The sequence below is a fragment of the Perognathus longimembris genome, chromosome 24 (assembly GCF_023159225.1).
Source record: "Perognathus longimembris pacificus isolate PPM17 chromosome 24, ASM2315922v1, whole genome shotgun sequence".
Lineage (NCBI taxonomy): Eukaryota > Metazoa > Chordata > Mammalia > Rodentia > Heteromyidae > Perognathus > Perognathus longimembris.
This window is the reverse complement of record NC_063184.1, coordinates 30,407,791-30,434,058: the sequence shown is the minus strand read 5'-3', so window position 1 is coordinate 30,434,058 and position 26,268 is coordinate 30,407,791. Positions and strand designations below refer to the sequence as shown.

The window sequence follows — 26,268 nt, the reverse complement described above, 5'->3', positions numbered from 1 at the left end:
ATCAAGCTCCAGTATTGGTATCTGTGTGCACGTGTGTGCGTGCGCACACATACGCGCGCGCGCGCGCGCACACACACACACACACAGAGTTTTGTGACCGAAGCAGGTGACCCCTTGTATTGCTGTAGTTCTTGTGTGAGTATGTCCACACGTGGCGGCATGGTTCAGCCCTGGGCTTCCTACTCACTTGTCTTGATTAAGTTGTTTTTCATTCCTTATTGAATGAGCCAGAGGCGAAGAGCTGTCGGTGTGTGGCAGAACGGATGGCTTGTTCTGGGGGATAGGATGGTGGGTGTCGGGGTACCGCAGACGTGCCGTCATCATGCATCCATTCAGGTAGCGGTCTTCTCCTCTTCCTGTGGCTTCTCAAGTCCTTGCCTGCTGTGTGCTGACCTGCTCCTCTCTGAGGGGCAGAAAGCAGGGTCTGGGAGTGCGTTTCATTCTGGCTTCTTTATGAGAATATATCAGATCTCACTCCGTTCCCTACTGCAGGCCATCTGTCCATCCGTCCGTCCATCCATCCATCCATCCATCCATGCATTCATGTCTGGGACGGGGCAGGAGGGAGGGTGGTTCTTGGCGTATGATATGAATGTCCTGGAAAGCAAAGATACTTGCGTATTAAAACCGATTTAAATAGTCACGACAAATAATTATCCACAGTGCTAATTATTTAAACACTATTGTTTAAATATTTACCAACCACCAGTAAGCACTCAAATAATAGTGACTCATTATTTAAACACTAATTGTTTAAATGTTTCCTAGTCATTAGAAACACTACCCTTGTTGACTGTTCTGGATCTTCCGGCGTCTGCGGCGCGGCTGCAGGTGCTGCGACGGTCAGGAGTGGATGGAGTTCATGCTCCAATGAGGAGGGGCGGGCTTGGAGCGCAGGATGACGGACGCGTGTGGCTGGCTGTCACGCGGCGTCTGGACCCCTAGAGAAGGCGGGACCGCGCACCCGCCTTTGCGCAGGGTGACAGGGGGACGCTCCGCGGACAGGGCCAGGGCCAGACTTGTCCGTTCCTACTTGTGTCACTCTCGTGCCAGACTCCATGCGATCCAGCTGCCTTCTGTGTAGGGCAAGGTCGGCCCGAGGCCGCTCTGCCGTGGCGCGGAGGCTGAGACCTGAAGATGGTGGGTTCAAAGCCAGCCCAGGCAGGCAAGTCCCCATGAGACTCTTACTCCCAATTAGCCACAAAAAGGCTCCAGGGGTAGAGCCCTAGCCTTGAATGAAAAAGCTCAAGTCCTGAGTTCAAGCCCCCAGCACCGGCACAAAAGTAAATTCATGTTAACGAATAATAAAACAACTAAAAACAATAAATAGGTAATAAATTCATATTACTGAAGCACCCCATGCTGGAAAGGTTGGGATTCCGCTTTGTGCCTCTTGAGCACTGAGGAGTTTCTGTCATTGCTTTTGTGTTTTATGTAGAAGTTTTCTGCTCGGGCCCTGACCTAGGCATTGATGTGACAGTAATACCAACGAAGAAATGATCTGTGCAGTTGCTGATAAAATTCCCTGAATCTCTCTCACCGTTGCCCACCCCCACGTTGTAGTACTTGACTTCAACTTGGTTGGGTTCTGTTGTTGAGTTTTCTGTTTTTTCTTTTCTCTCTCTTGAAATGGCTGCATTTCCACTAATCTGTTTTCATCCCAATAGTATACAAGCACACACACACACACACACACACACATATATATATATATATATTTATATATATTTATTTAAGTTCATGGAATCGTTGAAAGCCGGGGTTGAAGCATTGTTTCTCTGCCTTATTTTGAGCGTATTCTTGTGTTTATATTGCTAGGCTAAACTTAGCACAGCTTGCACAAGGCTAGAAAAAAACGGTGACAATTGTTTGGCAAACAGGAAATTTGGGGCTTGTGTGTGTGGAACAGATGATGGTAATGATAGAGTGAGAAAGGGAAGTTGCACTTTCCTTATTGCTCTGGGAGCAAAGCTGATGCTTGCAGGAAAACAGCTTAAGTCTTTAGAAAGCACGTGGTCTTCTCCTATCTCTGCTTCTCAGCTACCCTTTTTTTTGTTGTTTTTTGTTTTCATTTGCCCCACTAGAGTTGTTGTGGAAAGTTAGTGTTTTTAACAGGTAAATAATTCCCAGGATGCCTAGTTTCCATTTTAAAATATCTAAATAGTTGGCTACCAGCTGGCACAGCCTGGAAAGAAAACTGGAGCGCTGTGAATATTATAACCACTAGAAGGAAAGAAGAGAAACCCGTTCTCTTTTATAAGCATACCCAACTTTTCTGGTTTGTTTCTAACCCCTTAACCACTAGTCTTCAAAGGGAAGTTATTATACTTTATTTGTCTGTGGGACTTTCTGAGCAGAACTCCTTCCAAATATATCCTGGAATTCTGTATTCTATCATTGCAAATGTGTGTGTGTGTGTGTGTGTGTGTGTGTGTGTGTGTGTGTGTGTGCGCGCACGCGCACGCTGGCCCTGGGGCTTGAATTCAGGGCCAGGGCTGTATCCCTGAACTTTTTCACTCAAGGCTAGCATTTTCGCTGAGGCTACCTCTTGAGCCCACAGCGCCACGTCTGGCTTTTTGGTGGTTAAATTAAGAGTCTCACATCGACTTTCCTCCCTGGGCTGGCTTTGAAGCCGGATCCTCAGATCTCCGCCTCCTGGGTTGCTAGGATTACCGGCGTGAGTCACGGGTGCCCGGTTGCATTTTCTTTCAACAGTATGTATGCGTAGATCCGTTTTACTTTTAAGTGAAGTGGTGAGCATGGATTTGTCATGCAGCTGTCTTGTACTTTATGCAGCCATTATCTTGCCGATGGTATTTAGATTGTGTAAGGTCTATCCCCCCCCAAGGGCTCCATGCAGATGCCCCCACCGGTTTAAGTTTGCACCCAGTACCTGCGTTACCTAGGTAACCGGCACCCCTGGAGGCGGTTACCTCCCCCCTTCTCTGACGTCACATCCAATCCACCTGGCCATACCTCCCGGCCTTTCCCTACATAATCCAGCTCAACGCAATCTCCTTCTCTTTCCCTTTCTCTCTTTTTCTCTTCTGCCTTCCCCTCTGTCTCCTGTACATCCATCTTGTGCGGGGCTGGCAGTTTGCTGTCCCCTCGGTAAACGCGTTTCTCCTGAACCATGTGGCGGGTTTCCTTTCTGACAGACCTTACAGATTTGAAACCTATCTTCTGAAAAATGCCATGTCCACCTTGTAAAGACACACCGCCGGCCCCGACCAGTGTTAGGTTTCTGAGCTCCCACGTACACTCTAATTCTGCCACGAGCGGGGCGCAGTCTTCTTTTCCCGAGGCTTGGTTGTGAGTACCTTCTGGGAGATTTCAGAACACGTGAGTTCCGGCTTCTGCCGCACGGCGTCTGGGGGTGTGGGGCTGCGAGCCAAGAGCTTCGTAAGTGGCTTCCTTGGTGCTGCTGGGTCAGAGGAAAAGCAGAGAGCAGGTGTCTTCGTGTGGGAAAGATGGAGCAAAGCTCTAAGGAAGAAGGCTTGGGTTTTGAAGGATGAGTAGGAGTTCATTGAGTGAATGTGGTAAGGTATCTCAGAGAAAACGCAAAGCGTAAATCCACAGAGAAGCGACGGAGCCCTGCCTTTGTCCTTTCTGGCCTTCGGTGCAGGCGAGAGACAGGAGAGGCGAGACAGGTATCTGACAGCTTTGCAAAACCCCAACCTGCCATCTTGGTTCGGGAGTCTGGACATTAAGTAACTTTCTATTTGTGTTATCTCTTCCCGAGATCTCTGCGTTTTAAGTTCACCGCCTCTCTGTGATCACTCTGAAATGATGTTTAAAAGCATCTTATCAAGGCTTTAAGCATGTATATATAATGTATACAACGCTGTCACAGATCCAGAAAAGAAAAAAAGAAGAACATTGCCCCAGTTTTCAAGGTACTTGATGTGGAGTTGGGAAAACAGCACAGAAGACGTTTGCAAGTTTGGAAGTGGGGAAGAGCCAGTGAATGGTTCCAGTCTGTCTTCCAGCCCGGCAGACCCCACAAGCCACAGGCGAGGGGGTGACCGGGCTTTCCAGGGACCATGCAGGAGTGGGAGGCTGGGCAGAAGTACAGAAGAGAAGTTTTGAAGCACCGTGGAGGTTTGAAAGCAGATCAAAGGTTTTCCCTGGAGCTGTGCATATTATGAGTAGAAATAGGAAGACCCCCGGAGCGTCGCGCAGCAGGTGTGAGATGAGAAAGAAAGAGACGAACTTGAAAGAGCCTGTGGTTTTTTTTGTTTTGTTTTTGATAAGGCTCTGTGTGTGTGTGTGTGTGTGTGTGTGTGTGTGTGTGTGTGTGTGTGTACTCAGCGCATTTGAATATACTACTGGCCTCAGAATAGCATAGTAGTGCGTGTTGCTTGGGTCCATAGTTCATATCTTGGGGGGGCACATCGAGGTCGCTTGCTGATTGTGTCACCGTGCTACTCTGATGGGCTGTCGGGGTTGAGTAGGCCTGGAGTCCCCTCGCCCTGTTCTTCTGCCCTCCCCGGTGTCCACGCTTCACTTAGCACTTGGCTCTTGCGGGAAAGGTACCCGGGAAGGATGAGGGCATCTCAGCAAGCGCCCCGGTGGGCGTGCGCCCCGAGTCAGAGCTCCAGAATCGGAATCCGTGCACCGTCGGGGCGGACGAGGCAGGCGTGGTGAAGCCGTGAGTAATCCGAGCTTTCTGTCAAGGAATGGGACCCGCGTCCTCTTCCTGGTTGCTATGGCCACGCCCACGCCCCCACCCACGCCCACACCCACCCGTGGGTGCATATCCAGTTTGCTGGAGGGCAGAAAGTGGAAAGAAGGGGCGAGGAACAGCGCTTAGAGCCCGGCACCGGTGGCTCGCGCCTGTTATCCTCGCTGAGATCTGAGGGACATGGTTTGAAGCCAGCCTGGGCAGAAAAGTCCGTGAGACTCCTACGTCCACTTAACATCCCCCCCCCCCAAAGAAAAAAGCAGGGAGTGGTAAAGCACCAGACACCAGGGAAAAGGCCAAGCAGTGGCACAATGTCCTGAGTTCAAGCCCCAGTACTAGCACAACATTAAAGAATATATTTATAAATACATACATTATACACACACACACACACACACGTATGTATGTATGGTGAGTTGTGACACGGTGCTGCTTCTGTGTTTCTCCCCTGGTCACTGCGGACTTGTAACACCCAAAGTGATTTTCATGTGTGTTTTGTTGCAATCCGCCTTGAGTTGTCTCGGGCACAGGTTTCTAGAAACCTTGTCCTCTTTTGTCCGCGACTGCTCGGCTAGGACCCGGGAGGCAGGGGCCGGCTTGCGCCCGGGCAACCAAGGCAGCAAGGATAAAAATAGGACCAACTTTTAAGAATCCCAGATATTTTCAGATAACAAAGACCGATTTCTGCCGGCCCGTGGTGCGCCGAGACAAAGTACAGAGCTGCCTTTGTGCTGTGATTAGCAAGGGTGCTGATGTCAGAACACTTGTCAAGCATCGAGCTTTTGTTCTGTGGCTAAATTGTGCTTTGTACCGCAATCCAGAGAACCTTTGTCTGCGCCTTATGAAAGTGTGTCGTTTATGTAATTACTTTTGTTTTCCTGTTTCGTGGGTGCCAGATTCGATGTGACTCACTGGGGTGAGCGAGACAAACATTCCCATTGGGGACCCTGGGGGAAATAAATAAATAAGTAGCAGGTGCTTCTTGGCGCCCTTGTGGGTTTGCATGGTGTCATTTCCTGCCGTCCGGGCTAGCGTCTTAGCGTCTGTGTAGCCCCTGTAATGGCCGGCCCGCTCTGTCTAGGGCGCCTCCATGCGTGGCTCCTGGGTTTCCAGCTAGTTGAGTTTCTAAGGCCCCTTTGAACTTCAGCCGTGTGATGTCAGCGGATGGGGGGGGGGCGGCCACAGTCAACCACGACACAGAGAGCGACACACAGCTGCGGAAACGGCACGTGGACCGTTCGCCTCGGGCTTGGTCCAAACCCCAAAGTGTTCATGCGGGCGTTTTCAGCCCAGGGGTCCTGGTCACATGCATGTCGGGTTTCGAAGCTCTTTGCTTTTTTTTCCTTTGCTTTCCTTTGCTTTTCCTTCCTCCCTCCGTCCTTCCCTCCCCCCCCCCCTTTTCTAGCCAGTCCTGGGGCTTGAACTCAGGACCTGGGCATTGTCCCTGAGACTCTTTGTGCTCAAGTCTAGCACTCTACCGCTTGAGCCACAGCACCACTTCTGGCTTTTTCTAAGTAGTTGATTCCAGGTGAGACTCTTCACAGACTTTCCTAGCCGGGCTGGCTTTGAACTGTGGTCCTCAGATCTCAGCCTCCCGAGGAGCTGGGATCGCAGGCGTGAGCTACCAGTGCTCGCTCTTTTTCTCAGGTGGTTTTGAGAGCGTCTTTTTCCTCCCATGACCGCAGTGGTGAATTTAATATTAACAACTCCCTGACTACTTCATTCTCCTACGGAATTGGGGGGGTGTTACTTGTGCCCCGTCTCTACCTACCCGGTAGTGCACAGTCCCTTGGGGATGTGGCCGAGGCAGGGAGCGGACGTGGTCGTTTTTCTCTGTGGACTTGTTAGTGTGGTTTGTGGTTACACGCAAAACAAACGGATACAGACAAAGGTTGAATTGTGCGTGTGCCTCCATCACTGCCTAGTCAAGCAATAGGGTCCCCATGACTGTTTCCCATACTTCCCCTTGGGGGGGCTGAGCTGCTGGGAGGGGGGTGGTGAGGCCAGCACGAGGGAAGAGCAACCAAGACTTAGAAAGGAGTCCAGGTAGCCGAGCGGCCATAACCCACTTAGAAAGGAGTCCAGGCAGCCGAGTGCCCGTAACCCACGCTAGACGGGAGGCCGAGATCTCAAGATGGCGGTCCACGAGACTCGTATTTCCAATTAACCACCAGAAAAATCTAGACATGGAGCTGTGGCTCAAATGGTTGAATGTGGACCTTGAACAACAACAGCAAAAACAACAACACACACACACACACACACACAAAACTCCTCAGGGACAGCACCCAGGCCCTGAGTTCAAGCCCCAGTACCCACACAAAGAACAAAAAGGAGCATGGGCAGAGTCCCAGAATTGGAAAGGAGTTTGGCTTCCTATGACCCCCCCTAAGAAATTAGGGAACTGGGGATCACACGTGCTGGGTCATTGGAGATAAGCGTCTCTCAAATGTGTTGGTCTGGGCTGGCTTTGAACTGGAAACCTGGCCTACGAGGCTCGATAGGCGGGAGGCAGGACGCTCCCTTGCGGCGTGGTTCTCCCCTGCTCACGGGCTCCCTCCTTGCCCCCTAGGCCTGGAAGAGGAGATGGTTTGTGCTGCGCAGTGGCCGTCTGACCGGAGACCCGGATGTCCTGGAGTACTACAAGAACGACCACGCCAAGAAGCCCATCCGTATCATCGATCTGAATCTGTGCCAACAAGTGGATGCCGGGCTGACGTTTAACAAGAAGGAGTTTGAGAACAGCTACATCTTCGATATCAACACCATCGACCGGATCTTCTACCTGGTGGCAGACAGCGAGGAGGAGATGAATAAGTGGGTGCGCTGCATCTGCGACATCTGTGGGTTCAACCCCACGGAGGAGGGTGAGCGTAGGCCGTTCTTGTTCCATTCCGGCTCTCCTTCCGTTGCCACGTTGCTAGCCATGCTGTGAAGCACCTTTGTTACTTTGGTCACATGGGACGGTTTTATAATAGGAACATGGCAGAGAGAAAAAGCCCTTTCGTGGGTTAGTTGTGGTGCTGGTTCCTAGCTTGAATTTAGGACCTGGACTCACTGTCCCTTAGGGTGTTTGTTTGTTTGTGTGTTTATTTTTGCTCACGCCTGGCTCTTCCCATCTCCACCTCCTTACATAGCTGAGATTACAAGCGTGGACTGCTACACCTGGCTCTCCCTTAAAGGGATTGAGAGAAAGATTTAACCCTTGTCCATCAGCCTCTAAGTGATTGCCCCGAGGCAGAAGGTGACTGGAGATCATATAGAAGAGCATTTATTGAGTGTTGTATTAAGCGGAACCATTCAGTTGTACTGGTGATTAATCTGCTCTTAGGTATTTCAACCCACTTCTTTAGGTGTTGTTATAAAATGTGCATTAGAATTTGAAGCTGTGCAATAGCCCAGGTTGTGATCAATACTGATGAAAAGCCGGAGGTTTGGCCCTAGCACCACAAAGCCACAAAAAGAGGACAGAGATCAGACACAAAGGATCCGAAGGTCTGCCTCCACTTTTAAACAGCGGAGAGCTGTTGCTGATCTTTCTAACATCCACACTGTTCAGTATGACACAGTAGGGCTCCACCTATTTCTGTTCTTCCATTGATATTCCCTCCTGCTTTCTGTTCTCCACACAGACCCCAGTACCCCTCACCAGTACTGACTGCTTGGTTCTTCCCGCCCCTGGCTCTGTTCCCTGAGCCCTGGGTTCGTCCCAGTTCTGAGCACTCACCGAGTTTCTCATCTTGGTGTGGAAACTGGCTGCTGCCAGCTTTCTTTCAAGCCAGATGTGGGAAGAAACAGACTCTGTCTGGACTTCCAGCCTGAGAAAATAACTCCTGCGCCATCCCTGGGAGAATTAACTCGTTTTCCCCTGAAAAACAAAAGGAGAAGGGAAAAATCTGACCTGTGTTTTGATTCCAGGAACCTCTCAAAATACTGCTTGCCTGTTATTTCCGCTGGCCCAGGTGACCACGGCTATTATTGACTCTTCAGTGCTGGCAGGCGAGCTCTTGTTTTCCAATCCTGACTTGCTGAACTGTCTGTGGATTTTTCTGGTCTTTTCTTCAGGGGCTGTGAGCGAGGGTAGAAACAGAATTGCTTTTGTTTTTCTTGGAAATGAGATTTCTTTTTGTTTCTACAGCCCCAAGGTAGAAGCTGTTCAATAACAAACAAGGCCTGGGAGGCTGCTGTACTCTGGGCTGATTTTAGTTCACAGGATGAGAAAGCTGACTTATTTTTGCTTTTTCTTCCAATGCCCAAATTATAGTGGTTTAATTTTAAACAAGTACAATTTTCTGTTTTGATAGTCTTTCTTTTAGTAGATATAAACGTAGATTAGCATGTCCTTTCCTGTGTAGCAGTCTTTGTTTATCAGGGGCCTTAAGCTCTTTTTATTTGCTTTTTTTTTAAAATTGAGGCATCCATTGTTAACCGTGAAGGACAGAGGCGTTCATTGTACCTTGAATATAGTTTTGTATCTCACAGACTTCCCTGCCTGTACTCCTCAGATCTCAGACTCCTGAGTAGCTAGGATTTACTAACATGAGCCACTGGCTCCCAACTTTTAGTACACATTTTCAATTTTGAGTCAGTGGATGCCATCAGTTGGGCCCAGAAACCCAGTTTTCTAACATACCCAGTGGTTCTGGTGCCTTACTTAATCCTTCTGCATCAAAACTATAGCATTTGTCAGCATCGCCTAAGGATTGAAGTCTCTGGGAGGTCTTCCCATTGTATTGAGAGTCCTAACAAATACCGTAGTTTTTCCTCCTTGAAGCACAGTTAACATAATGTGCAGTAATGGAAGGTCTTCAGCAGTTGATGAAATTAGCTCATGAAACGGCAGCTGAGCCACCACGGGCTCAGGCCTATAACACTATCTACTCGTGAGGGTGAGATCTGAGGATCACAGTTTGAAGCCAGCCTGGGCAGAAAAGTCCACGAGACTCTTTATCTCCAGTTAAAAGCCAGAAGTGGAGCTGTGGCTCCAGTAGTAGCATGCTAGCCTTGAGCAAGAAAGCTCAACGACAATGCTCAGGCCTCGAGTTCAAGCACTAGGACTGGCACCAAAAAGAAAGAGTTGTGGAACTTGTAGCTACCTGCTGCTTCTTGTTTATATCCATTCACCTTTGTAAACTATTCTTCCGTACAAATGGTGTGTTCAGAAGTGAAAAGAGAGTTGGGTTGGGTTAGTGTTCATCATAATGAATATTCCTTATAGACTTTTTTTTTTTTTTTTTTTTTGCCAGTCCTGGGGCTTGGACTCAGGGCCTGAGCACTGTCCCTGGCTTCTTTTTGCTCAAGGCTAGCATTCTGCCACTTGAGTCACAGCGCCACTTCTGGCCGTTTTCTATATATGTGGTGCCGAAGAATCGAACCCAGGGCTTCATGTGTACAAGGCAAGCACTCTTGCCACTAGGCCGTATTCCCAGCCGCCTTATAGACTTTTATTTGCCAAGTTCAACATAGATTTATTCAGAATGGTTCTCCTAACAGAAAAAAAGAGCACAGTAAATGAGGCAAATCAGTAGACACAATGGTAATAGAACAGAACCAGAGTAACCCTGACCCGCTCGGGTTTCATTGCGGACATCCAGTAAGACTTTTCTAAAGAAAGTAGAAAATTACACGGGCAGATAGAGGCCGTCGTCAGAAGAAAGAAGAAAGACTCGTCCTGTCCAGCCAGGGTTACGTTGTTGCGGATCAGAACAGGTCAAGTTAGTGGTTACAGGATGAGAGAACTTATCTTAGTCTAGTCACTTTGCCACCTTCTTCTTGACTAAGAAAAGAGTTAAGATTGAGTCTGAGGCTTACCTCATGGCGTTTCTCCACTATTTTAAAGGTGTTTCTTAGGCTCTCTCCAGCTCGAGGGAATTGACCGCCAGCCATCATGGTTGTCAATGGGATAAACTGTGCGTTTGGCAAAGGCTCATTTGAGCCTATACATATATATATTTTTTAATGTATCTCATCAAATCACAGTCCACGGCCTTGCACTGAACCACTTGCTCGTTAGAATGCCTTCCTTAACAATGCTTGCTAGCTATCTAAGTAAATGGGTTGGCTCCAACCTGGGAACAGTGGCTCATATCTGTGTCATCCTAGCTACCCGGAAGGCTAAGGATCTGAGGATTGGCGTTCAAAGCCAGCCCAAGCGGAGAAGTCTGCGAAACTCTTCGTTTAACCAGCAAAAGGCCAGGGGAGAAGCTGTGGCTCAAATGGTAGAGCACCAGCCTTGAGTACAAAAGCTGAGGGACAAGGCCCATGCCCTGGGCGCACACACACACACACACACACACACACACACACACTTACACACACTTGCTTTTGTAGTTTATTAGGCCTTTAGTGGATATTAATTATAGCCCATATGCCTTCGGAATTAAGAAACAGGAAATGATTTTACATGCACAAGCAAATCCCTTTTCTTGGAAAAAGCAGTAAAGTCAAACCCACAAAAACAAGGAGCAGTGTGGCCTGGTTCACTGGCTTATAACATAGAATAATCATAAATCATGTGCCTTTGTGGGTTTTTTTTTCCCCCCTGTCAGTTGTTTATTCAGAACTTTGAAGTTAGAGACTATCGAGGCACAATGGTGGCTCTATGCAGATACACAGAGCCGGATGTATCGTCCAATTAACATGGGGGGAAATGATCCAGACACCAAAAATCATTGGAGATAGTGCTGTTTTGTGGGGTTTTTTTTTGGGGGGGGGGTGCAAAGATGCCTTTTCTGCTAGGATTGTAGAGCACCTTGACTTTCAGTAGACTGTTCAAGGCAAGGTGAGCGGTGGCCTTCGCGTGACCGCTGAGCCGGCGGGAGGTCCTAGGTCTGTAGATCTCTTTGGGAAGAACCGGTTACACCCCGCGTACACATCGCCGTCCAGGCAGTCGTGGTGGGGTGGTTGTTTGACGTGGGGTCACGGTTGCCCAGGCTGGCCTCGTACGGCCTCTGCTCCCCGAATAGCCAGGACGGCAGGCCCCCCCGGTAGCGTTTGTTTTACCGGGCACGGACAGCTCCGCTTTTAGAGGGCGAGACAGTGTGTTTTAAGCAAACAGGACGAGGTGGCGGGCGGTGACGGCTCAGCTTCGCATTGCAGATCCCGTGAAGCCTCTGGGCAGCTCTGCGCAGGCGCCGGCGGACTCACCTTTCGCCGTCCACACAGCACCGCCCTCGGCCCAGGGGGACCTGTCCTCTGCCGCCCTCCCTCCTTCCTACCAGCTGATCAGCCTCCCGCCGCACCCCGAAACCCTCGGCACCCAGGACGACCCTCAAGACTACCTCTTGCTGATCAACTGTCAGAGCAAGAAGCCTGAACCCATCAGGTAAACGGCAGAGTGTGTGTGTGTGTGTGTGTGTGTGTGTGTGTGTGTGTGTGTACCTCCATTTAAAAATCTTTAAAACGTTCATGTTGTTTTTTTTTAAACCTTGTTTTGAAGGCTTAAAAGGAACTGTATCTATAAGCTTATGTTGTAGGTTTCTGTCAAGCTTCTATTATATTCCACTAATCGTGACCAGTATTCAGGAGACTGTATTGGAAAAACAGTCTTAGCTGTCTACGGCGGAGAACCGTGGTACCCACGAAACCCTTTTTGGAAATCTGTCTGCTGTTTGACAGGCTTTGTTACAGACTCGAAGTGTTACTTGCATAACGGATTTCACTCACTTATAAATGGTGATCTTGCTCCATTTCTTATGTGATTGTAAACCAGCCAAGGGTCATCTTTTGTTTCTGAAGAAGGAGAGGAATACCTCCTGCTAGAAGATTTTGAAAGCAAAACGAATCCATTGCAGTGAGTGTGTTGTAGTTTTGGATCGGTGTGAGTAATGAATCATACAGGTAAAATCCCAGTATGGCAAAGTCAGTGGAATCTGCGAATTGGGTTTTGATGAAATTTGATGGAATCAAATACACCGCTAAGAGCTGTGACCTCACAAGGATGCAATGCTTACCCCAAGCTTTGACTTCACAGACTTTTTAAAAAAAGAATACAGTACCCCAGAAGGGTCATAAAGCCTTTCCCAAATTTATTTGTGCATTCCACTACTCTACTAAGCTTTATGGTATTTTAATTTGATCATCCTTGGTATTTGGTATTGAGTAGTTGAAAGTCTTAAGGTTACAGAGGAAGTTGAAGGGCAGTTATTTTTCTACTTGAAGAAGCAGGAAAATGACAATCAAAAGGCCAGTCATTCTGTACAACTGACAGCTATGTCAGTTGACAATGTTGTCATCAATTGGCATATTTATTTATAGTATAAAACTGGGGATGATTTGTATATTAGACATGAAAAGTTTTTTGGTGTGTGTTTGTGTATTTGTGCCAGTAATAGGTCTTGAACTCTCAGGGTTTTTTTGCTCAAGGCTGGCACTCAACACTTGAACCACACCTGCATTTCTGTCTGGGCCGGCTTCAAATCTTGATCCTCAAATCTCAGCCTTCTGAATCACTTATAGGTGTGAGTCACTGGCTCTAGCTTTAAACATGAGAAAGATTTGAAGCAGGGTTAGAAGGTTATACAAAACTTTTTTTTTTTTTTTTTTGCCAGTTGTGGGGCTTAAACTGAGGGCCCAAGCACTGTCCCTGGCTTCTATTTTGCTCAAGGCTAGCACTATGTCAGCTTGAGCCACAGCGCCACTTCTGGATATTTTCTGTGTATGTGGTGCTGGGGAATTGAACCTAGGGCTTTCATGTATACGAGGCAAGCACTCTTTTCACTAGGCCGTATTCCCAGCCCCTACAAAACTTTTTTTAGAGAATGTAAAACATGGTTGTTAATTGAAATCAAAGCACTTGTTAAAACAAAATACTTTGTAGAATTGGCTAAGATCTACAAAATAATTGATATGCACCATTCTCTCAAGATGATAAAAACACTCAAACATTCCAAAGATGATTTTCTAAGTATTTGTTGTAATGGGATTTTACCTGTAAGAGCAAGAAATTTTTTTTTTTTTTATAAATCAACACTAGTTAATACCAAATTCTAACTTGATTGTGCTTGTTTGCTGTGAGTATTTGAAATTATACACTCAAAACTTTTTTTTATACCTGTGCTACTAATTAGTACTAAGATTTGAGTTTATGAAGATCCATGATTACTTTCTAATGTTATTCCTTCAAAAGCCAAGAAGCAGCTAAATAGCAGGGCACTTTCCTTTTCTAGGAGTGCCTTTGATGGATTTTGCTAGCGTCGTGTATTTCCTGTGGTGGTGGAAATCATGCTCTCTAGTGCTGCCTGGAGACATTGTGCCATCTGTATCTTGCAAAAGTCATGATCATATAACAACAATGTATGAAGTGTTCACATGTACCTCCTGTCAGGTACAAAGTGATTGTGTGAGGTGCATGTCTTCGGATCCAGTATCCTTTGGAGTGTGTGCGATTAAGGCTTGTTTGGAAGGAGAGAACATAAGTTATTTATAGGTGAAGGTGTTAAATGAAAATGACCTCAGAAATTCCTGGTTCATCTTGGCAAGACTGCACACCTAAGTGCTCTTCTAGGAAGTGCTTTCCCAAACCCATGATTTGGGTCAAATGTCTCTCTGGGGTTTTGATAGCCTACTATAAAGCAGAGACCCCTTCTCACTTCTTGATCATCGTCTTGGAGATAAGAGCTTTCCTTACGTAGTCCTGAAGGGTGTGAGCTAGTCAGAGCAAGAAGCTTCACTCATTACGAGTTACGCTGCCAGTTTGTCATATGGTGGGCATCATTTATTCTGCTGTTTCTTTGACTGTTTGGCCTAATTCTCTTCAACCCCGATACCCTACTTTCAGCTTGTTCTCCTCTTTTAGCGAGGTGTTTTATTGAGTCTTTAAATTTGAGCCACTGAGAGGTTCATTTGCAGGGTTTCCATTTGATTTTATTGAATTCTTTTTTATATCCTACATTGCCTTCTTTATTTTTTTTCAGCTGTTGGTTTTAATATCATGTTTTTTTTTTCTTTTGGTTTTTTGTTTGTTTGTTTGTTTACATCCTTTGAACTTGTTCAGGTCTCTTAAGTTACCCTCATTTACTGTTCTCGTTGACCATTCCTATCATTAATTTATTGACTCTGCTGTGTGAACTTACTTCCTTTCCACTGTCACTTAAGTCCTTCATTGTAGAGTTGTTTGCTTGTGAGGGAGACTTGTTGCCTTGGTTACTCAAGAAGTAAGTGATTCTTTTTTGTGTTTCGTTGTGAGTTTGGTTGTGAGTGGGGCCGAGTTACAGTGGAGCTAGCAAATCACTTGTGTCCTCCTAGTTGATGATTTCTTGCGGATTACTTAATGCTGGTTAGTGACTGGGTGAGTGACCAAATCATTTCGATGTTCAAGATCGTTTGCATGCCTCTCCTCCTCTCAGCTGTCGGCATTGGCCGTGTCTGCCTGCCTCGTGAGTCCCTACTGCAGACCTCCCCTTGGGAACACAGCAGCCACCAGACCCACGCTTCTGCTGTGGGTCCCGGCCAGAAATCGCAAGCCTCTGGCATCGGAAGAGATCACGTTGCTTCCCACGGTCTGAGCTCCTCTGTGGGGTCCTGTCAGGCACGTCCCTCTCCTTAGCCGCCGAATGAGACTGGCTTCTTCTACTTGGCTTCCATGGTAAAATGTCGTGTGCGTCCTTGGAGCCACAGTGACCCCCTTCTCCCCAGAGTCACTCGGTCCTGACACCCTGCTTGCCCCCCTATAGGATCTGTGGACCTCTTGCATCTGTCACAAATACCCCTCCCGGAGTGAAGGTTAGGGTGTGGTGTGAGCTCTCCCCCGAAGCCAGAGTGAGCTGTCAGCACCAGGACCGTCGGGTTCTGCCTTGGGTTGAAGCCCTCGGTGTATCGTCCTGCTGCCGGAGAGGCAGGGACCAGCGCGAAGCTCCCGGGGGCTGTGCTGCTGCCAGGAGCGCTTTCCTGCCAGTGTCCGCCTCGCTGCCCCCTCCTGCATGGTTTCTGGGTCTCTCTCCGGAATCGGATCTCTTCTGTGACGTCAGATCCTTTTCCTTCGCCAAGGGAGACTGGCCGAGGCTTCTAATCTTATCGTGTCCCTTGCCCTTCGCTGGTGCGTTTGAATAGAATGAAGTACTCCACGTGCTAGAGTCGGCCTGGGAGCCCACCGAGGGGGAAGTGTGTTTCCAAGCTAGGGAGCACAGTGAGGGCTTCTTGGGAGGAGTAAGAAGATCTGAACAACGCCGCCGACTTGGCCTGAGGAAAAGAAGATCACTAGTCAGGTGTGCCAGAACTGGAGGCAGGACGAGCGAGAATGAGCGTGGCGGGCGGGAGAAAGGGAGGAGAGAGCCTGTTGGAGGAGAGGGTGCGATTTGCAGGAGCTGAGCCGAGACGTCTCAGTGCACGGCAGGAAAGAGTCAGTTTGAGAGGTGAGTTGAATTTAGTTAGGAACGCACGGGCGAAGTCCTTCGGGGATAATCAAGAGGAAATGTCAGGCTCACGAGTTCAGTGAGAAGATGGAAGCAATCAGCATCCCCCCCCCCCCCCCGCCCCAAAAGTGAAGATGTGAGAAAGGCAAGTTCTCCAGTTGTACGTGGTGTCAGTCGCTAAGGATTAGACTCCGAGCCGGGCACCAGTGGCCTGTCATCCTAGATACTTGGGAAGCTGAGATCCGAGGATCATGGTTTGAAGCCAGCTCGGGTAGGAAAGCCCACAAGACTCGTACCTCCAATTAACCATTCCCCTCCAAAATAGAGCCAGAAGCGGAGCTGTGACTTAGGTAGTAGAGCGCTAGCTTTCAGCACGGAGCTCAGCAACAGCACCTACGCCTTCGTTCATGCCCGAGGCCCTGCACTACACCAACCACAAAAAGATGAGGTAGCCACTAACAAAGGAAATGAGTAATCCAAGAACACTAGGGAGGGAGAGTCTGTCTATAGGACCTTGAGCACCTATAGTCTATAGGTGTAGTTCAGGTATTTTGTTTATCATTGAGGAAGCGAGGACGTGCTGTGTTATTAGCATTTCATTCCGGCTTAGACAGAAATTGAGTCTGTACTCAAAGCAAGAGAGCCTTCCATGAGTTTTCTTAAGGCTGTTGGCGCTGGGTTACAGACTCTGTGCCGTGTATTTTTATCTTCTTCCTCGTGTTGGCTAGATATTTTTTTAACAGAAGCTTCATAGAAGGGCAGATCCGTGAGATGAGTCATTAACCGCCTTCTCATAGGTCTTGGTTAGGCCGAACAAGTTTGCCACAGGCAGAGCACTGAATTCAAGAGCAAGGAATCCACTTTCTAAGCGGACGCCAGCTTTTGCGTGGTCTTTCCTAGGAAATACTTTTCCTGTGTTCTGTACCTTCTCCATTTTTCCTTTCTGAGACTTGGGTAATGTCTAATTGCAGTGCTTCAGGGATTGTGGTTTTTAGGTGTGGATTTCTTAGGTAGAATTGGGGGTGTGGGCAGAACAGGAATTATGGAGAATGCTTCTGGTGGTTTTGTGGTGGTGGTTTTGTTTGGTGTATAATCATACCAAAAAATAAACCGAAGACTATTTGTGCTTTAAATCGTCTGGATCATACACACAAAGAAATCGAATGGCAAAAAAAAATAAAAATCCCCCGTGTATTTTGATTGCTTAACTATGAAGATGTTTGCCCAAAACGATGGTCTTATATCTTGACCGTATTTTTTTTTTTTCTCTGTCGTCAACAATTTCTGTTTAGAGCCCACGCTGACTCGGCAAAACCCACTTCCTCGGAAACGGACTGCAATGACAACGTCCCCACCCACAAAAGCACCGGGGCCCAGGGCAAGCACGGCCGGAACGGCTTCTTCCCGCAGGGGCTCCTGTACGATTCCCCACCCGCGCGGGCCGCGGCCGGCCCCGGGGACTCCAGCCTTTACAACCTGCCCCGCAGCTACTCCCACGACGTGCTGCCCAGGGAGTCTCCGTCCAGCACCGAAGCCGACGGAGAACTCTACGTGTTCAATACCCCCTCCGGGACGTCCAGTCTGGAGGCGCAGCTGAGGCACGCGTCCCTCAGTTATGACATTCCTCCCGCACCTGGCAACACGTACCAGGTCCCGCGGACATTTCCAGAAGGCACCCTGGGACAGACGCCCAAGCTAGAGGGTCTTCCGGACGTCCCTCCACCTCGGCCACCCAAACCGCACCCGAGCCTCGACCGCCCTCCCGGGGACGCCTGTAGCCTCTCCCGCGCGGCCTCGGACACGGACAGCAGCTACTGCGTCCCCACCGCAGGCGTGCCCCCGTCACGCAGCAACACCGTCTCCACCGTGGAGCTCAACAAGCTGCGCAAAGGTCAGCGCCACCAGAGGCCAGCGGCAGGCGCGTGCTCCGGAAGGGCCGCTCCCCTCAGGATAGCTGACACTCACGTAGAGTTCAGACTCTGTAGTCCTGTCCCTGCCCACCCACCCACCCACCTACCCACCCACCCACCCACCCCATCACCATACGGATCACCATGCAATCACCATGCAGTCACCATGGCAGTCACCATGGCAGGGCTCCGCTCCGTCCTGGGAGGAATGTGTGCTTGTCCTGTTGGAGGGGAAGAAGGGAGAGTTTCTCACTGGGAAGGAGGGTGGCCTTAGCCATCTCTTCCAGGCTCGCTCTCTTCTGTCTTCCCCTCCTCTGTCTCCCTTCCTCTCTCTCCCTCCTACTTTCTGCTTCCTCGGTGAGAGGCTGTCTGTTGGGGCGGAGGACTTACAGAAACAGAGCAACCACTAGTCCTGCGAGTCCGGCCCTCTCCTGTATTGTGCGCTGCTAGACCAGCTTCCATGTTTCACGCGTTGGGCTCTGTGGTCTTCCTTCCTATCTAAGGAATTGAACTTTGTATTTATTGATTATATTTTTGTGCTGGTTCTGGGGCTTGAACTCAGGGTCAGAGTGCTCCCCTTATTATTATTTTTTTTCCACTTCTGCCATCAGAACCACAGTTCTGCTTTCTAGCTTTTTGCTGGTTAATTGGAGACCAAAGCCTCACGGAAGAGATGTTGACTGATTGTTCTTCCTTCTAGATACCAGTTCTCCAGATTGCTACGATATTCCACGAACGTTTCCAAGCGATAGGTCTAGCTCACTTGAAGGCTTCCATAACCACTTCGTAAGTACAATTGTTCTTGGAATTGTCAAGACCTTCCTACTGAGTACCTTGAGGCAAGACAACATTCTGGAATGATGTCTAATATAAGTTTATCTGATTTGGAGAGGGGAAGCACAGGATCAGTGGGACAAAGGGTGAACCAATTCAGCCGGTGATACTCACTGGACCCCATGTTGGAAGTGATCTGTACAACTGGGAGGGAGGGGCCTTGGGAGGGCAAACACTGGGATAAAATGAGGGAGGCGGAGCGACGGTGTTCAAAACTTAGTTGTACTCATTACCTGAATGATGTAACTGTAATCCCTCTGTACGTCACCTTTACAGTAAAATTTAAATTAAAAAGAATCCCCCCGGCCCCGTGCGCTTGTACACCAGACAGTGATTCTCATTATTAAAAAAACAAAACGTATGTGCGTTTTAGAAAATGAAAAACGTGTTAACCGTGGGAAGCGTGTCGAGTGAGGAACTGGACGAAAACTACGTCCCCATGAACCCCAACTCGCCGCCGCGACAACATTCCCGAAGCTTCACCGAACCAATGCAGGAAGCGAATTACGTGCCAATGACCCCGGGGACATTTGATTTCTCTTCCTTCGGAATGCAAGTCCCTCCTCCCGCGCATATGGGCTTCCGGTCCAGCCCACAGACCCCTCCCAGAAGGCCGGTCCCTGTGGCAGACTGTGAACCGCCCCCCGTGGACAGGAACCTCAAGCCGGACAGAAAAGGTAAGGGGAATCCGGCAGGCACAAGCAATGAACTGTTGCTACACAGTAAACCTGTGTTGGGGCTAGACATTCTGAAACAGGTCGTATTATCTGGGTCATCGGCCCAAGTAAAGCCATTACTGCTATTTATAGATTCACAGGTTGATGGCCAGGTGAGATTCTGAGTCTTCTCTATCTAGAGTAGAGGTTACAAACCAAACTACCCAGAGACAGGCAGCTTGAGAGTCAGGAGACGCTGGAACTGCCTGGCGTCTCCTAAGGCCTGCTGAGCTGCAATCATTCCTTGATGATTTGTGGAACTTTGGGATTCATGACAGTCTCTCAAGAGAAGAGAGCCATCTAGGTGTTTTTTAAGCACCATCTCTTGCTTTTTAAAAATTCTTATCAGATCTGTTAGTGCATTAAAAAATAAATTACCACCTAAATCCAACCTTTCTGCTAACTAGATACAGCCTCTGCCTGCTATTTTATAACCTCTTCTCCAGAGTATTTAGTAACAGTAGATTCAAGATTATTAATACACTTGATGTAATCATTTGAGAATAAGAGGTCTGAATGTGCTTGGAATACCAGCACCTCATGTATTAACACGGACCTCTTGCCTCTCACCCGGTTTGTGCTAGTCATACTTTCTTATACTACTATGTCTGTCACTGTAGTATTTGTTTTGAGTGAAATTTTGCACATAGCTTGTATGATATACTGGGGAAGCAGATGAAATCACCACTGGAAATCCAGGACAGGTTTATGTGTTTACTATTTCCAAGTTTTGTTTTTCTAATGGAAAAAGTGCTTTTGTAAAGTGTTAGACATTTCCAATAAGATACCCATGGTGGCTTCTCTTAAAGTCCTTATATACATCATATTTACTCAATAAATTCACCTAAGCCAATGGCTCACACCTGTAATCCTAGCTAAGTGGGAGGCTGAGATCTGAGGGTCTTGGTTTAAAGCTAGCCCAGGCAGGAAAGATTAAGACTTTTGTCTCCAATTATGCAGCCAAAATGTAGGGCTGGATACATGGCTCGTGTGGTAGAGCAACAGCCATGAGTAGAAAAAGCTGAATGAGAGCAAAGGTCCTCAATTGAGCCCCAGTACAAACAAACAGACAAACTCACCTAACCCCTTCATCTGCTGACTTTCTGGCACTTTGTTTTGCTTTGCTTTGTTTCGTTCGTTTGTCCGTGTCCATTCATGTCTTTCTGCTGTCATTCTGATCGTTCATTTCTTTATTAGTTGTTGAATGCAGGGTTTTGCATGGTGGCTTTTTGGGGGGCGGGGGGTTGGACTCTGTGTGTGGTTGTTGTTGTCATTGTTTTGGTCCTAGGGCTTGAACTCAAGGCTTGGATGCTCTCCCTGAGCATTTGTACTCAAGGCTAGTGCTCTTACCACTCAAACCACAGCTCTTATTCTGGCTTTCTGTTGTTCTTAGGTCTTTTTGGTGGTTCATTGGAGACATAGGTCTCACAGATTTTCCTGCCCTGTCTGGCTTTAAACCGCAGTCCTCAAATCTCAGCCTCCTGAGTAGCTAAGGTGACAGGCCTAAGCCACTGGCACCTGGCTTTGTGTGGTGTTTCTGTGCCCACTTTGGCTGAAGTGTGTGAAGACAGGACCTAGAAAGCACCTCACAGACCTAAGTCTTCCCTGGCATGGTGATTTGCTTATTCTAAGCCTTTTGTTTTTTCCAAGCGATCCCTTAAAGTTGTTTCTGTATTTGGTTAAAATTTCAACATTTTTTAAAAAGTACATTTATACAAGAATAAATGTTTGGAAGATGGATAATACTAATAAAGAACAAGATTTTAATAAACAAGCATTAAAGTTGGAATACTAAATTAGGCTGTAGGTGGTCAGGTCTGTTATAGTTTAAAGGAAATAGGGCTGGTAATTTGGTTTAGTGGTAGAGTGCTTCCCTAGCATGCATGAAGCCCTGGGTTCAATTCCTCAGTACTATGTAAAAAGAAAAAGCCGGAAGTGGCGCTGTGGCTCAAGTGGTAGAGTGCTAGCCTTGAGCAAAAAGAAACTCAGGAACAGTGCCCAGACCCTGACTTCAAGCCCCAGGACTGGCATAAATAAGGAAATAGATATGAGTACAGTTTTATTGTGTGCCCTTATTAATGGGGAGCTCCCTAAGTATTCTTGACCTTTTATGATTGTAATTATTACATTATTATATTCCTCTTTACACAGTGAGCCTATTAGAACAAGTACAAACAATTTTCTTAGGCTGTCTTGATTACCTGTTGGAATTATGGAGGATAGTCGTGTGAATTACTTTTCTTTCATCTTCATTTTGGAGATGTTTACCGGAAAGGGCATAATCTATGAAACTTTGGAAGAGGAAATCACTTAAGCGACATTAAATATGTAATAATATAGAAAATGAATAAAATTCTCATTTTATTGAGTGTATGTGAGCAGTACTTATGAGAATACTTATTAGCTCGGGCTGGGAATGTGGCCTAGTGGTAGAGCGCTTGCCTAGCATGCATGAAGCCCTGGGTTCGATTCCTCACCGCCACGTACACAGAAAAAGGCAGAAGTGGCGCTGTGGCTCAAGTGGTAGAGTGCTAGCCTCGAGCAAAAGAACCTCAGGGATAGTGCTCAGGCCCTGAGTTCAAGCCTCGGGACTGGGGAGAGAGAGAGAGAGAGAGAGAGAGAGAGAGAGAGAGAGAGAGAGAGAGAGAGAGAGAGAGAGAGAGATACTTACTAGCTGAGCACCAGTGGCTCACACCTGTAAATCCTAGCTACTTAGAGCCCGAGATCTGAGGATGGATGTTCAAGCCAGTCTAGGCAAATAAAATCAAGACTCTTACCTCCAATTAACCACCCCAAAAGCCAGAAGTAGAAGAGTGGCTCTAGCCAGAGCACAAGCCTTGAGTGGAAAAGCTGAGATAGATGAAGGTCCTGAGTTCAAGCCCCAGTACTGCCCCTTCTCCCCCTCCCCCCCCCCCAAAAAGAGGCAACTTGTTAGTATAAATGGACTTCCGGAAGGATTGCATCTGCCCGTTGGAAACAGGAACTCACCCCAGCCTTCGCCAGATTTGGGATAAACAACTTTGGAAGTCACGTCCAGTTGTTCTTTTTTTGTTTTTTCCTCTGAAGGGCCCAGCCAGCCTTTCAGGCTGAGCCCATTGCACTGTCTCTACCCGCCCTGCGCGAGGCCGCGACTCCTCCTCGCCCCGTGGGTCCTTTCATCCATCCCTTCGGTTAGGAGTGCGGTCTCCACGCGGGAGGAGGAGGAGGAGAGCCGTGATCCGCGCTGCCAGGAAGGGGCGGTGGTTGAGGTAAAGGCTTGGCGCGGTGCGGGGAAGCTCCCCGGAGCCAGGCTCGAGAGCGCGGATGGCAATTAAGCGGTAGGAGGAGGGCGAGAAGCCTCGGGAGCCTCTCCTTAGGGGAAGCCTCGCACTCGATCCTTTCACGGGGGCGGGGGGGGGGGGGCTTAGGACTGGCTCAGGGTTGCTGGTAGGTGGGTGGCCAGGAGGGAGGGAAGAGAGTGAAGGAACGCCAGATGCCTGGCGGGCGCCTGGCCGCCCTCCACCGCGTCGCCATCGACGCTGATGACATCAGCCTTTGAGATCAGCCTTTACTCCGATCGGGCGATGCCGGGGCTTTACGCAGGCGTAGAACGTCATCACGCCGTCTCTAGGCAGCTCGACGTGAGGAAAGGACACAGTAGGGGGAAAAAAAAACAATTGCACTCTTTCACGTAAGATGATGTAAAAGTCACCCCTTTTAGAAATCATCTGCCTTAGGGAGGAGCCTTGCCTGGTTTTCGAATGCCAGGCCGCGTGAAGCCGAGTTGGGACAGGATCCGATGGGAAAGGTGTCACAGAAGGCTCTTTTCTGGGCTTTTTCCTCACCTGGGGTGGGGGGTGGGGGGTGGGGGTGGGGTTGCAGTGAATTTTAGGAGATCTGAGGGCTCTTGGAGTGTAAGGACAGGTCACACCGCAGTTCTCTGTGAGACACACAGCAGGCGCGTTGGTTGAGCTCTTCTGTAGTATCTGTCACTTGCCAAGGCCTCTGTACCAGCAAATCGCCCGCCCTGGGCTGCCCCTTCCTTCCAGCGCCTAAGAACGGGGAGCTCGTGCAGGCCCCTCGTGCCCAGAAAGCCCTGCTCACTTAGGTGCGGCCGTGGATCAAACCAGCTGTTTCTGATGGGCAGTTGTGGCCTTGAAGGGGAGGGGGTGTAGGATTTAGGGGCGCAGGGCAAGGGAGGCTAGTGGATCGTGCTGTGCACTTCTGTGTCTAAAGACCAAATGTTTTCTAGACAACAGTGTTTTCATTGTGTGTGGGGGTGTGTGCGTGTGTGTGTGTGTGCACGTGCCAGGACTGGAGCTTGAACTCAGGGCTGGACACCACCTCTTCACTTTTTTACTCAGGGTTCTACTACTGAGCCACAGCTCCACGTCCAGCTTTTGGTAGTTCCTTGGAGATGAGGGTCTCGCGGAGTTTCCTGCCCCGACTGGCCTTAAACAGAGATCCTTGGATCTCAGCCTCTGGAGTAGCCAGAGTTTACATGGGAGCCATCGGAGCCCCACTTCTCTTTTTGTTTTTGATCTGGTAAGATTCCTTTTTCTTCCTTCACAAACACTAGGTTTGTTCTGGCCTGGTTTCTCTTGTTCTAGGCCGAGGTCTTACTTGTTTTCATAAGCGTCCAGCCATCAGGGCACATACAGGCTTCTGGAACTTACTTTCTCATTGACCTCAATTACTTGCTCTTTCTAATTCTGTGTTCCTCCTTTTCAAGTGTTTTTTGTTTGGTTGGTTCTACGAGGCAAGCACTCTTGCCACTAGGCCATATTCCCAGCCCATTTGGTTGGTTCTATACTAACAAATCACTGGTAATGAAGGGCAAATGGAGATGGTCAAGGAGAGGAACTCTTTAAAATACAGCCCGGCGAGATGTCGGTGGCTCTCGCACGAATCCTAGCTACTCGGGAGACTGAGATCTGAGGATCGTGGTTCACGGCCAGTCTGTGAGACTCCAATGATCTCCAACTGACTACGAGAAAGCTGGAAATAGTGCTATGACACAAGTGGTAGAGTACTCGCCTTGAGTACAAAAGCTCAGGGACAGCGCCCAGGCCCTGAGTTCAAGCCCCAGGACCAGCACACACACAAAAATATATGGACCAAAGATATACCCACAGATTAGCAATCGTGTCATTCCTAATGCTATGGGAAGAAGATGGCACTGGTTTGGAGAAGGGGTCATAAGTTCAGATTAAAATACAGGGTTCACCTACTTGGTGGGAATGTAAACTGTGTGACTGCTCTGGGGGACAGTTTGGAGATTCCTCCAAAATCTAAACACAGAACTCATCCGTGATCCAGCAGTACCCTTTGGGGCGTCCAAGTTATGGAAACAGCCCAGATGCCCTGCAGTAGATGAGCGGATTCAAAACTGGTACCTACACACCATGGAATTTCACTCATCTATTAGGAAGATAGTACTCTGTCATTGGCGGGGAAATGGATGGACTTAGAAAAAATTACGTTAAGTCAAGAGAGACAAACTGCACATTTTCTCTCATATGTAGCGGTTCTATCTAAATACAAACTGACATGACAACATATGCAGGGTTATATGCATGTACACACAAACTGACAAAAGGGAGGGCCCAGTGGCGTAACTCTTTTGAACAAGTAATGAGAGAGGAGTACCCCAATGGAGGGAGGAAGGGTGAAAAAAATCCAGTCATTATGTACCTGAGGGTAGGTTTGGGATGGAGAGAATGATGGAAGAAGGGACACTGATCAGGATTCGTCGTACTGAAACTTCTGGAATTGAAACACCTTTGTACTTAATTTAAAAAAATATGGGGTTCAAGCCCTAGTACCTGCACAAAAAAAAATAAAATAAAACAAAGGGCTGGGAATGTGGCCTAGTGGTAGAGAGCTTGCCTAGCATGCATGAAGCTCTGGGCTCAAATCCTCAGCATCACAGACACAGAAAAGGCCAGAAGTGGCGCTGTGGCTCAAGTGGCAGAGTGCTAGCCTTGAGCAAAAAGAAGCCAGGGACAGTGCTCAGGCCCGGAGTCTAAGCCCCAGGACTGGCAATTAAGTAAGTAAAAAAATATTCTGGACAAAAAGTGAAAAATTGGACAAAAACATGGAGGACAAGAACTAGGGAGAGCTGGGCACGACACCCAACCTTGATTACATAACCATAAACCTAGATAGCATGCTGAGGGTTCAGAAGGGAGCACGTACCCTGGCCCTTGCGGAACAACCACGGTGGTTGACAACGAAAGCTAAAGAGTCTGCGGAAAACAGGTGGTTCAGAAAAGGGAGAGAGTGGAAGACAGCCACAGGGAAAACACGAAGAGACCCAATGGAACGGAAAGCTATCTGTCGTTACTATCACACCACCCACGTGGCAGCTGTCTGTGGTCTCTGTCTGTAGTGCCCTAAGCCACAGCCTGAGTTCAGAGTTACATCAGCCATTCACACAAGTGTGCTAACAGCTCCTTTCCTGCTGTCTAGTTGACCTAGTGTGTGGCTATGAATATGCTGCAAGATCTAACACGAAATTGAAGAAGAGTTCAAAAAACGGAACACCTCACGCCTGTAATCCTAGCTATTCAGGAGACTGAGATCTAAGGATCATGGTTCAAAGTCAGCCTGGGCAGGAAAGTCCATGAGACTCCAATTCACCACAAGAAAACCGGAAGTGGCCCTATGGCTCAAAGTGGTAGAATGCTAGCCTTGAGCAAAAGAGTAAAAGAGCCCAGGGACAGTGCCCAGGCCCACAACTTGACCAAAACAAAAAACAAAAAACAAAACCATCCCAGGGACAATGCCAGGCC

At 48.3% G+C, this 26,268-nt stretch overlaps 1 protein-coding gene and 1 long non-coding RNA gene across 9 annotated transcripts in view; one reads left to right on the top strand and one right to left on the bottom strand.

Annotated features, from left to right (window-relative positions):
- Positions 1-26,268, top strand: part of Gab1 (GRB2 associated binding protein 1) — an 85,118-nt gene that overhangs the window by 49,319 nt on the left and 9,531 nt on the right. For 5 of the 8 annotated variants that reach the window (XM_048333703.1, XM_048333706.1, XM_048333704.1 and 2 more), the window contains exons 2-7: positions 7,257-7,551; positions 11,783-12,008; positions 12,396-12,476; positions 17,328-17,926; positions 18,646-18,731; positions 19,153-19,456. In XM_048333703.1, the coding sequence (XP_048189660.1) occupies positions 7,257-7,551; positions 11,783-12,008; positions 12,396-12,476; positions 17,328-17,926; positions 18,646-18,731; positions 19,153-19,456 (1,591 nt within the window). The remainder of the gene's footprint in view (positions 1-7,256; positions 7,552-11,782; positions 12,009-12,395; positions 12,477-17,327; positions 17,927-18,645; positions 18,732-19,152; positions 19,457-26,268) is intronic. The other 3 variants (XM_048333705.1, XM_048333707.1, XM_048333701.1) reach the window with 1 other exon arrangement.
- Positions 10,965-24,708, bottom strand: LOC125341645. Its single transcript, XR_007209033.1, has 3 exons — positions 24,577-24,708; positions 19,699-19,701; positions 10,965-10,991 (listed from the first exon to the last, which is right to left on the bottom strand). It is a non-coding gene; the product is annotated as an uncharacterized LOC125341645 (long non-coding RNA).